The 12,967-nt window shown below is 38.2% G+C and overlaps 1 protein-coding gene across 2 annotated transcripts in view; it reads left to right on the top strand.

The window, feature by feature from the left end:
- The window catches only part of HEATR5A (HEAT repeat containing 5A), a gene marked incomplete at both ends in the record, with an annotated part of 101,021 nt that overhangs the window by 50,020 nt on the left and 38,034 nt on the right, over nucleotides 1-12,967 (top strand). For both annotated transcript variants that reach the window (XM_080706842.1, XM_080706841.1), the window contains 4 exons: nucleotides 1,461-1,620; nucleotides 4,081-4,270; nucleotides 6,297-6,466; nucleotides 12,797-12,935. In XM_080706842.1, coding sequence (XP_080562968.1) covers nucleotides 1,461-1,620; nucleotides 4,081-4,270; nucleotides 6,297-6,466; nucleotides 12,797-12,935 — 659 coding nt within the window. The remainder of the gene's footprint in view (nucleotides 1-1,460; nucleotides 1,621-4,080; nucleotides 4,271-6,296; nucleotides 6,467-12,796; nucleotides 12,936-12,967) is intronic.

Here is a 12,967-nt window from a genome sequence, read left to right as displayed (position 1 = left end):
CATGCTGGTTTGTTGGGGCTAGTGAGAACTTCATTCTGAAATTTAGCTAAGAAAAGTGACAGAGTGGGTGCTTTAAAATAAGAGGGCTGCTGATCTTAAAACATAAAATTATTAGTGTTTTAGTTTTAATCTTTTGGTTTGGGGGCCTTGGGGAAGGGGAGGGATGCTGAGGATTGAACCCAAGAGCATTCTATCTCTGAGCTGGAACCTACGATCCTCCTGTCTCGATCTCCAGAGTACTAGGATTACAGGTGTGCACCACTGCAATTGGCTTATAATATATTTCTTAATTTTGTAACTATTCTTTTTTTTTTTTTTTTTTGGTACTGGGGATGAAACCCAGGGGCATTCTACCTCCGAGCTACACCCCCAGCCCTATTTTTTTTATTTAACTCAGAGTCTCACTGAGTTACAAAGAGCCTCACTAAGTAGTAGCTGAGGCTGTCCGTGAACAGCAATCCTCCTGTTTCAGCTTGCCAAATGCTGGGATTACAAATGTGCGCCACCACCCCAGCTTTGTGTTTATTCTTATAAAAAATTTTGTCTAGTTAGGCTCAGTAGTACATGCCTGTAGTCACAACTACTCAGGAGACTGAAGCAAGAGGATTGCAATTTTGATGTCAGCCTGAACAGTTTATCAAGGCCCTATCTCAATAAAATTTAAAAACAGGTGAGAGCCAGGCAAGGTGGCACACGCTTGTAATCTCAGCAGCACATGGGAGGCTGAGACAAGAGGATCACAGTTTGAGGACAGCCTCAGCTACTTAATGAAGCCCTTTGCAACTCAGTGAGATCCTGTTTCAAAATAAAGAATAAAGCCAGATGTGGTGGCACACGCTTGTAATCCCCATGCTTGGGAGGCAAAGACAGGAGAATCACGCAGGTTTGAAGCTAGCCACGCTGGCTTAAGAGACCCTGTTTCCAAATAAAAAAATATAAAAATAGGTCTGGGAGTGTAACCCGGAGGCAGAAGGGTTTCCAAGAATCCCAGTACCACCAAATTAATTAATTAATTAATTAAAAATAAAGAATAAAAATTAGGGCTGGGAGCCAGGTGTGGTGGCGTATTCTTGTAATCTCAGTACATGGTTGGTTGAAACAGGAGGATCACAGTTTTGAAGCCAGCCTCAGCTACTTAGGCTCTCAGCAACTTAGTGAGACCCTGTTTCCAAATAAAATATAAAATAGGTCTGGGAGTCTAGCCCAGAGGTAGAAGGCCCCTGGGTTCCATCTCCAGTACCACAAAAATTAATTAATTAATTAATTAATTAAATAAAAATAAGTGAGAATGTAGCTCAGTGGTAGAACACTGGCTAGCATGAACAAGGCCCTGAGTTTGATACCCAGTACTGCGCCAAAGAAAAAAAAACTTTTTTTGGTCTAAGTAACAAGGTTACATACATTAGTTTTTGTTTTGTTTTTTCCAGTGCTGTCATATATTTTTATTTCTATGATTACAGATTAAAGTCAGCAAGAGACGTGGTTACCAGAACAGGACACTCGTTGGCTTTGGGATCCCTACACAGGTACATAGGAGGAGTAGGGTCTTCTCAGCACTTGAATTCTTGCATTGGAATCCTTTATACTTTGTCTCAGGACAGCACTTCTCCTGATGTGCAGGTGAGTACCTCACATGACACCTTTCTTGAAATTCAAGGCTTGTAAAAATACTGATTATATTTTTACTGACTAATTTGTGAATAACATTTCCCCCATACTAAATGTCAAATGAGATTATTAACTTTGATGGATTTTTAAAATTCAAGTCTATCTTCTTCTCACACTCAGAGGATCTAAAGTCAGTGTCAGTGTCTTCTCCTAAAAATGATTCAACCTTAGGCCAGGTATGGTGGCTCATGCTTGTAATCCCAGCGTTCGGGAGGCTGAGACAGGAGGATCGCGGTTCGCAGGCAGCGTCAGCTACTTCGTGAGGCCCTGCACAACTTAGTGAGATCCTGTTTCAAAATAAAGAATGAAAAAAATAGGGCAGGGGGTGTAGCTGGAGGTAGAATGCCCCTGGGTTCCATCCCCACCCCACCCCCACACACACAAATGAGTTACCCTTCTATCATAATAGCTTCTACTATATTTAAGAACTTAGTATGTATGAAGCATTGTGTTATATTTTTCTACATATATTAGCTTATTTAATCTTCATAGTAATTTAGGAGGTAGAATTTATTACAGGGAAATGCAGTAAGCTTACAGAAGCTAAGTAACTTGTTTACAGCTGAAAAGCTATTAAATCATGGAATGAGATAAAAAATCCAAATCAGAGGTTCATTTAGAGCCCATTTTTTGTGGTACTGGAGATTGAACCCAGAGACAGTCCTACTTCTGAACTATGCCACCAGCCCTTTTAATTTTTGTTTTGAAACGGGCTAGGTTGCTGAGTCTTGCTAAGTTGCTGAGGCTGGAGTCAAACCTGTGATCCTCCTCCTACTAGTCTTAGCCTCCCTAGTACTACAATTACAGGTGTGCCTTATTCGTAACCAGTATAACATATTGATGTACTTATTATACCCATTTCTGTCAAAATTATTATTCTATGTGTGTGGGGGGTTGTCTTGGGGATCACTCTGTCTCTAGTACACCCCCAGCCTTGTTTTTCTATCATTATTATTTTCTTGGAAGAGTCTGCTGTGTAGCTGAGGGTCTTGCCAAGTTGCTGAGCAGGTCCTTGAACCTTTGGTCCTCCTGCCTCAGCCCCCAAATACTGGGATTACAGGCATGCGCCACCACTCCCGGCTCTTTCTCCTGACATCTTAACTCTGAACTGGTTTTTATTCTTTCTGTCACTTTACTTTTCATGTCTTATCTCTTCCCCCTATGTGTGTATAATATAGTAATTAGGGGATTACTGTAATAGCCTCCTAATAGGTCATATTATTTTTAGATTTTTTTCTTTCAAACCCTCTCTAAATATGAAACCATATTTGCTTTTCAAAAAAAACTTTTCATTTTAACAGCTCCCTACTGAAAAGGTAGGCAAACTACTTCTCAGCCTCTATTTTCAGTCCCATCAACTGACCCAGAAACTATCTCTGTTAATCCTGCAACACACTGACTTTTTCTTTTTTTGGTGGGGGGGGGGTCTGGGGTTGGAACCCAGGGGCATTTGACCTCCAAGCTACACCCCCTCCCCCTATTTTTTATTCTTTATTTTGAAACCGGGTCTCACTGAGTTGCAGAGGGCCTCACTAAGTAGCTGAGGCTGTCCGCGAACCGTGATCCTCCAGGTCTCAGCCTCCCGAATGCTGGGATTACAAGCGTGCGCCACCACGCCTGGCCATACTGGCTTTTTCTATATATGATCTGCCTATTCTCTTTCCACACATTCTTATATTTGCACTATATATTTTTCCATGTTGTTGCATATAGTTGTCGATTTTATTGAATCTTTAAAAAACACTTGAATTTTCTTTCTTTCTTTCTTTTTTTTTGTGGTACTGGGGTTCCTGGAAACCTTTCTACCTCCGGGCTATACTCCCAGACCTATTTTATATTTCTTTATTTGGAAACAGGGTCTCTTAAGCCAGCTGAGGCTGGCTTCGAACCTGCACGATCCTCCTGTCTCTGCCTCCCAAGCGCAGGATTACAAGTGTGAGCCCCCATGCCCGTCAAATTTTCATTTTTATGTAGGATAAAGAATAAGCAGCTTTCAAAACACTACATTTGATTCAGACTGTCAGCTAGAGTGCCAAACATTATCTTAGAATTTTTGTATACGTTTTTTATATTTTAATTTTTTTGGCAGTGATAGGGATTGAACTGATGGCCTCATGCTAGGCAAGCACTCTACCACTTAGCCACATCCTAGCCCTATAACTTGGAATTCTTAGTTGCTCACATATATCTAAATTTGATGATTGTTTCTGAGTTGGTTGTATAGTGAATATTTAATAAGAATTTTCTTAAACTCTTAAAGACTTCAGTTTCTCTTTCCAAATTCTTAGTGCCACACACACAAAACATAATACTGTGCCATTACTTTATCATGTGCTTCGACAAAAAACTTAACGTCTTTTCTGTTTCTTGATGCTCCTGCAACATTTTTAATGGTTTTTCTTTTCTTCACAGACCTGGGCACTGCATTCTCTGTCACTGGTAATCGACTCTGCTGGCCCACTCTACTACGTGCATGTGGAACCTACCCTTTCTCTCATTATAGCATTGCTGCTCAATGTGCCTCCTACACATGCCGAAGTTCACCAGAGTCTTGGTCGCTGTTTGAATGCACTTATTACCACACTAGGCCCAGAGCTACAAGGTATGCATGGGCTGTTTTTGTGACATTTTACATTTAATGCATATACATAAAAATGAGTTCAGTTCCCAGTCTCTCTGTTCGGCATTTGGTACATGTTCAGTATGTTTTATTAAACGAATGAATAAATGTCATTTGGCCTGATTTCGTACACCTTCTAAAGACAAGGAATAAATACCATTTTTAGAAAGGTAAAATATAAGCCAGGTGTGGTGGCACACACTTGTAATCCCAGTACTTGGGAGGCTGAGACAATAGGTTCACAGGTTTGCAGCCAGCCTCAGCTACTCAGTGAGGCCCTATTTCAAAATAAAGAATGTCGGGCGTGGTGGCGCATGCTTGTAATCCCTGGGTTTGGAAAGCTGAGAGAGGAGGATTGCACAGGTTCGAACCTGGCCTCAGCTGGTTTAAGAGACCCTGTTTCCAAATAAAATGTAAAATAGGTCTGGGAGTATAGCCCGGAGGTAGAAGGCCCTGGGTTCCATCCCCAGTACCACAAAAAAATAAAAAAAAAAAAAGAATAAAAAATAGGGCTAGGGTATAGCTCAAAGGTAGAATGCCCCTGGGTTCTATCCCTAGTACCAGAAAAAAAGGTAAGATATATACCTTAGAAATTAAAATGGCAGACATGAGCCAGGTGTGGTGGTACACTGTCGTAATTTCAGTACTTGAGAGGCTGAGACAAGAGGATTGTGGTTTGAGGATAGCCTCGCCTTAACTACTTAGTGAGGCCCTTTGCAACTCAGTGAGACCCTGTTTCAAAATAAAGAATAAAAAAATATAGGGCTGTGGGTATAGCTCAGAGGTAGAATGCCACCGGGTTCCTTCCCCAGTCCTGTTTAAAAAAAAAAAAAAAGGCAAGGCTCTTTAAGCTATTCTACTTCACGTCTGTTATTTTATTTTTGTGGCACTGGGGATTGAGCACAAGAGTATAAATGCTGGGATTACAAGCATGTGCCACCACTCCCGGCTAAGCCCTATCTTTTTAGGGAAAAAAGCCTCAAATCTTAAATATTCTTTTTGTTTATTTGGTTTTTTGTTGTTGTTGTTTCGATAATACTGGGGGTGAAACCTATGGACCTTCCTTTTACCTCCAGGCTATATCTCCTGCCCTATTTTGTTTTTTATTTGGAAACAAGGTATCACTAAGTTGCTGAAAACCTGACTAAGTTGGCTGGCCTCAAACCTACAATCCTTGTGTCTCAGCCTCCCAAGTACTGGGATTACAGGTGTGCATCAATCACCACATCTTACTTCAGATATTCTGATCTGTTCAGGTTGCATGGTATATGACTGTAACTCCCAATTCATACAAACAGGACTAAGTTTACTGTCAATTTTTACTTATTTTTAACTTTTTGGTACTATATATTCAACCCAGGGGCATTATACCTCCTAGATACACCCCAAGCCTTTTTAATTTTTATTTTTGAAATAGGGTCTCACTAAATTGCTGAGGCTGGCATCAAACCTGTAAACCTCCTTTCTCCCAAATACAGGGACCACAGGCATGAACCACCATCCCCAACCTTATCTCTTCTTTTGTAGTAGAAATTTTACTTAGTAGATTCTTAAGGCTAAAACTGGAAATAAATTTTGGTGATTTCTCGACACACATACTTGAATTTGTGATCCTCATTTCCTTCCACTCGTACAAAACCAAAACAGTCCGAATTAGGTAAAAGAGGAGCAAACTAGTCAGCTGGATTAAACCAGTGGAGTCCAGTCAAGGCCAGATACCAACAATCAAAAGAGCTGATAGAGGGATCAAAAGAGATGGAGACCCACTACAAACTTTCACCCTAATTGGAACCCTGAATCTATTCCTAACATTTCCATCCACACTGACCACAATCATTGTTTTCTAATTCCCATACAACTTCTAACGGTCACTCAAACATTTTGTAGTAGAAATTTTACTTCATATATCCTTAAGGCTAAAACTGGAAATAAATTTTAAAATCTGATGTGTTTAAAGAGTAATGATTGTAAAGGCCAATTACTAAAAGCTTTTGGCTTTTTATCTTAGGTAACAGTACTTCAATTTCTGCCTTAAGGACTTCTTGTCTGTTGGGCTGTGCAGTGATGCAAGATAACCCAGACTGCCTCGTTCAAGCCCAGGCCATCTCTTGCCTTCAGCAGCTTCATATGTTTGCTCCACGACATGTCAACTTGTCTAGCCTAGTTAGCTGCCTTTGTGTGAGTATAAAATTATAAATGAGCCTTTAGTTGCTTTTATTTGAAACTCAGATTTACTCCAGTTTAATATTCTTTAGCTGTACAAGATTGTATATCATATTCATAACTATTTTCTTTTGTTCATTTTTGGAGTTGGGACGCAGCTTTCGTATATTTACCTCTTAAATCTCTCATTTCAATTCATTTTTCTCCTATTAGTATTGAATTTAATATTTGGAATATTCATTAAACTGTAAACATATATTAGGTGCTTATAATGTTCCAGGTAATGTATAAATACTGTAGAACAGAAATATTTTTGTGATCCCTTGTCTTTATTTGTCCTCTATTCTAAATTATTACATAAACTTTTTTTTCCTTCAGAGATGGAGAAATGAAACATTTTAATGTATATGTTGCTAAAATATTAAGGGGAAAGTTTTCCCCTTAATGTTCTAATAATGTATCTAACAAATGTAGAAAGATGAAAGCCATTACCTATAAGTTCTGATGAAGTGGTTGATAAGCATCATTAGTTTTAAGGTTATCTTATCTTAAACATAACCAGTTTCTCTCTGAACTTTCCTCAGAAATTGAGTTGTGTTTGAGATTATAATTAGCCACCACTGCTTTTCAACATTTTCGGCTTGCAGTGGTCACGGCACACTCCCATTAGTAGCCTGGCAGTTGAGAAGTGTTGCTATAGACGATCCTTTTCATTTTCAAGTTTGAGGCAAAATGTGCAGCATTTCAGAACTTAAGAGAACCTCCAAATCTAAAAATCTGTCGTATAGACAGATTTCTACTTTTTTGGGTTTGTTTTGTCTACTTTTTTGTTTGTTTGGGCAGTAGTGGTAATTGAATGCACTGGTATACAATCACTAAGCTGTATTCTCACTCCAACCTTTTCTCCCCCCTCCTTCCACCTTTTTTTTCTTTTTGTACTGGGAATTGAACCCAGCAGCAGTCTATCTCCAGTCTATACCCCCAGCCCTTTTTTATTTTTTGTTTTGAAGCAGGGTCTCTGTAGATTGCTGAGAGTCTCACTAAATTGCTTAACCTGGTCTTAAGCCTGTGATCTTCCAGTCACAGCTTCCCAAGGATTAGGATTACAGGTGTGTGCCACCACACATGATAGCCCCATACCTTTTTTAAATTTTTTATTTTTATTTTTAGACAGGGTTTCTCTAAGTTGCTAAGGCTGGCCCCAAGTTTGTGATCTTCCTGCTCGGCCTCTTAAGTAGCTCTGATTACAGATATACTGTTGCACTTGGCCTAAGGCTGGTTTTAATGATGGAAATACCGTTCTTTAAAAGTAGGATTAGCTGGACATGGTGACCCATGCTTGTAATCCCATCATTTGGGAGGCTGTGACAGCAGGATCAAGGTTTTCAGCCAGCCTCAGCTACTTAATGAGGCCCTTTGCAACTCAGTGAGATCCTGTTTCAAAACAAAAATAATTAAAAAAAAAAATAGGACTGGGGGTGTAGCTTGGAGGGAGAATGCCCCTGGGTTTCATCCTCAGTACTGCCAAAAAAAAAAAAAAGTAGGAGCCAGGCACAGTGGCACACACCTGTAATCCCAACTTTTCCTGAGGCTGACGCAGGTTTGTAAATTCAAGGTCACCTCAAACAACTTAGCTGTCTTGAAATAAAATATAAAAGGGCTGAATGTGTAACTCAGAGGTAGAAACACTGGGGTCAATCCCCAGTATCACACACACAAGAGTCTTAATGAAAAGATACTCTTAAGAGCCAGGTGTGGTGGTGCACCCCAGGATTAGGGAAGCTAAGACTGGAGGGGGGAGTCTAAGACCGGAGAGGGGAGGCTAAGACCGGAGGGTCCCGGTTCACGGGTCACAGCCTCAGCTACTTAGCAGGGTCACAGTTTACAGACAGCCTCAGCTACTTAGCTAGGCCCTTTGCAACTCAGTGAGACCCTGTTTTAAAATTTTTTTAAAAAAAGAAAGACTAGAGCTGGGTGTGGTGGCACACGCCTGTAATTCCAGCATTCAGGAGGCTGAAACAGGAGAATTGCAGTACGCAGAGAGCGTTAGCTACTTAGTGAAGCCCTTTGCAACTCAGTGAGACCCTGTTTCAAAAAAAAAGACTAAAAAATAGGGCAGGGGGTATAGCTTGGAGGTATGTCCCTGGGTTCTATCCCCAGTACCCCCCTGAAAAATGAAAGAAAGGATACTCTTAGGACCCACGGAGTCAAATAACTTGCCCAAAATAACACAGCTAAGTAGTGGTAGCTAATTCTAAGTCTAGACTAGGTTTCTGGACTCCTTGTTCAATTATTATTTCATTATTTTAAACTCCTTGGTAGATTTTATAGCTAGATCATAACTGTCACCTCTTAGCTAAGTGGCTATAGGGAAGTTTCTTACAGCCTAAACTACTTCATCTGTTAAATGTGAGGATTATATAAGATACTCCATTTAAAGACACATATCTCACACCTTTAATTAGCCCTCCAAAGTGGTAATTGGTTTTTGTTGGGTTTTTTTTTTGGTCTTGACATATGTTATAAACATAGTCACTTAAGACTGACAGGCATTTCTGACCGAAATTGTTGTTCCTTTATTTCTTAGATCTGGGTCAATTATGTATTAGGGAAAATAGCACTTACAGGAAAACTATTTTACTTTTACTACTCAGGAATATTATTGAGTAGTAATATTTTCCTCAGGAATATTAACTCTTTATATTTGAAAAATCAAAATAATTCTTGAAACTTTTTCCACTTTGCAAGTTGATTTGACTTTAGTCTCCATCTAAATATAGTACTATTTCTTCTTATTGAATTATAGTAGAAAATATTTATTAGTGACTTTTAAAGTTTTCTCCTTTGATATATGAATTCCCTTATTAATTAAAGTTTATTGAGAAATGAAGAGTAAGATTTTTCTTTTGGATACATTGAACCATTCAAAAAATCTGTAGTAACAATTATAGGTCTTATTCATGTTAACACATAAAATACTAAAGAAGTAAAATGATTTTTTCTTATGTAGAAATTATATATGTAAAAATTAACTTCAACTACAGTACATTAATTTTGTGTCTTAATATTTTGGTTACCAATTCTAAATTTATTAGATTGAAATTATATTTTAGAGTGTTCTCTGAAGTAAGGAAATTGCATTTCATCATTAAGCAGGAATCATACTGCAAAGAATTCTAACCGCATGCTGTTTAACTACCATTCTGAACTTGGCCTTAGCTACACTCGCAGTTCTGAGTACTCTCAGTTTTAAAACTTGGCTTCTGAGAGTAAAAGATATCTATAATTAGCTTTATCTGTTGCGGGACACCTGTTCCTGTAAATGAATCCAGATAGCTGCTCTCTCAGACATATTGCTTGATCTGATTCTAATAGTAAGGCTTAATCAGAGATTCCAAAGGAAAACCTGACCACTCGAGTGTACATTTTAATTATTGTGTATTTTATATCTTTACCTCTTGAATTCGTGAGTTAACTGCCTTCCAGATCTCAACTCAGCTCATATTTTATGAAGTTGGAAAATTAAGAATGTGCACCACATTTTTAAATTGGAGCTAAGCCAACTTGAATGATAACTCTATCAACATATTTTAATACTAAGCTGACTGTTGTCAAAGTCATCCTAGTGTTTATCCTTCGGTTCTGTCATGACTGGTCTGTCATTTGTTTTTGTGCAGGAGATCTTGTTGGATAATTCTGTGTTGGTAGGTCCCTGCCCTTGATTGCTAACTTTTTTTGAGGTTTGCAGTGCTCTCTTTGTGTTGTTTTTGGTTGTAGATGTTCTTGTTTTCCGCTGCATCTCTGTGTTTAAGCCAACCATTAATGTGAAGCCCAGTATGTATAGCATGTTACATGGTTTTTATTTAATGCCAATATAAACAAATCCTTCCTAACCTTCTCCAGTTGTTGCACTCACTCCTTGCACTAAATTTTGCATCTTTCAATTTAACATATTCATTTCAGAAAGGAATAGTAACTTACAATTTTATTAATTTCTGTATTTTGCCTGCTTTGTTTGTTTGCCATAACCCACTCTAGTCCTCTCCCCATTGTAAATGCTGGAGAACGAAATGGAGATATTAAGCCTCCCATTTTGCTTTGTGTGGCAGCCTTCACTCTTTTTTCAACCAAACGAATATATCTAAGCATGCTTTTTTTAAAAAAAAGATTGTTTGTTCAGCCTGAATAAATACTGTACCTGCCTTGCATTATATGCTTTTAAAACTTAGTTAAAATAACTAGTCGATTCATTAACTTCTCTTATAGAGTGCTTTCTGTCATTGTTATTAAGTGTAGCAGTAATTTTGGGCACTGAGTAAACCTAATCTTTTTGTATTTTAACTTTTCTGTTATCCTCTGTACTAGTTTCTAACAACAGAAGTTACTAAATCTGACTGAAATTACATTACCTTGAGACTTAACATTTCTCTCTATCCACTTCTGAGTTTACGATATGGCTTGAGGTTATAGTAGAGCATACTTACTGAGCGGTTCCCACACATATATTTCACTGATGACATACTAACTTTATCTGGGTTTTGGCTCATGATAAAATTTAAAAGTCGGCTCCCTTTGCATTCGTTCCCTCATATGCACTGAGAATTAGTCCCTACCACCTGCTGTTCTTCTGTCTCAGAATTTAGCCTTTTGCTCCTTATAACAAACTCACCTATTTCAGTCCTACTTTCTCTACATATGCCAAACTGCCATAAGACCACTCTCCTAATTATGCCATTATTTCTCAGAGTTTGCTTTGAAAATCACTATCATAAGCTATATATTGTGCTGGGGTGTGGCTTAGTGGTAGAACACATTGCAGCATGTGCAAGGCCCTGAGTTCAGACACCAGCATCAGAAGAAGAAAAAAATCTATTATTGCAAACCACACCAAACTTACCTTTACATTCTGAGTTAGAAGCAAATAAATTTTTAAATCTCCACACTTTATTTCACTTATAAAATCCTGATGTAAGAATTTATATATAAAACTCTGGTTCATAGTTGATCATTTAAAGTAAAATACCAAGGTTATTATTTGCCATGGATAGATACAGCCTTCTGAGATTTACGTTGTAACTCTAAGATATGTACATATATGTGTATTATCTCCATTTATAAGTATGTTTAAGCTGAGCATGGTAGTGCACAGTTGTATTCCCAGCATTTGGGAGGTTGAGACAGGAGGATCTGGGTTTGCAGACAGCCTCAGCTACTTAGTGAGGCCCTCTGAACTTAGTGAGACCCTGTTTCAAAATAAAGAATAAAATAAAGGGCGTGGTGGCGCACACTTGTAATCCCCACGCTTGGGAGGCGGAGACAGGAGAATCACGCAGGTTCGAAGCCAGCGATTCGATATAAAAGTGGGTCTGGGAGTGTAGCCCAGAGGTAGAAGGGTTTCCAGGAACCCCAGTACCACCAATAAATAAATAAATAAATAAATAAATAAATAAATAAATAAATAAATAAATAAATAAATGGCGGGCTGTAGCTCAGAGGTAGAATCCCCCTGGGTTCCATCTGTAGTACCTCCAAAAAAATCATATATATATGAAAATATATATTTATTTATGTGTATATACATGTATTTATATATGTATATAAAAATTGCTATTCTGCAATATCTCTAAGAGATATCTTTAGTGAATGTTTTCTGAGTAAAACTCTTTCTGCTTTACTTGAAAATGCATTTATCCCATGTATTCTGAATAAAATACTACTGCTAGAGACTACATTAATAATAACTGACACTAATTGAGCATTGCTGTTTGCCAGGCTCTGTGGTAAGCACTGTGAATGTTATTTTGTGTTAACTTTATCACAGCCCTGTGAAGTGAGAGTGTTACTGACTAGGAAACTAAAGCACAGAGAGATTCACTGATTTGCCAAGTTACACAGTTAGTGAGTTGGGGTCGAGCACTTAACTGAGTCCGTTTGACTCCAGAGCCTCCAGTTTAGCGATGTCATACATTGCTATATTTATGTAAGTTTCTTAGAAAATCATAAAATATTATTATGTAGTTGCATGAAAACAAATGTATAAATTCTTTCAATTGTTTTTTTTTTATCTTTCAAAACTACTTTTCCTCAAGTGAATTTTGTCTTCTAACACTATTAAGAGGCTTTTGCTTGGATTCGTTCACTTGGATTTTGTGCATAATTTAGTATATGTATTATTCCTTTACCTGTTTATAAGTTGTATATTCATAAGTATATACTCGGATAGTTAAAGAAGTTTCTATGTATTTAGTACATTGTGATCAGGAGGAAGTTCAGTGAATATCTAGCAAACTTGCTGAGTGCCACCAAGAATTTTAGCTCTTTCATCCCCTAAATGGTATTTTTCAGGTGAATCTCTGTAGTCCCTACTTGTTATTGAGAAGAGCAGTTTTGGCTTGTTTACGTCAGCTTGTACAGAGAGAAGCAGCCGAAGTCTCAGAACATGCTGTTATGCTTGCTAAGGATAGCAGAGAAAAGTTGGCCCTGGGTAATTCTTCTTATCAACATTATGTCCAACTC

The sequence above is a fragment of the Muscardinus avellanarius genome, assembly GCF_963383645.1.
Source record: "Muscardinus avellanarius genome assembly, chromosome: 12".
NCBI lineage: Eukaryota > Metazoa > Chordata > Mammalia > Rodentia > Gliridae > Muscardinus > Muscardinus avellanarius.
The sequence above is the reverse complement of the archived record's forward strand: the minus strand, read 5'-3'. Positions and strand labels throughout refer to the sequence as shown.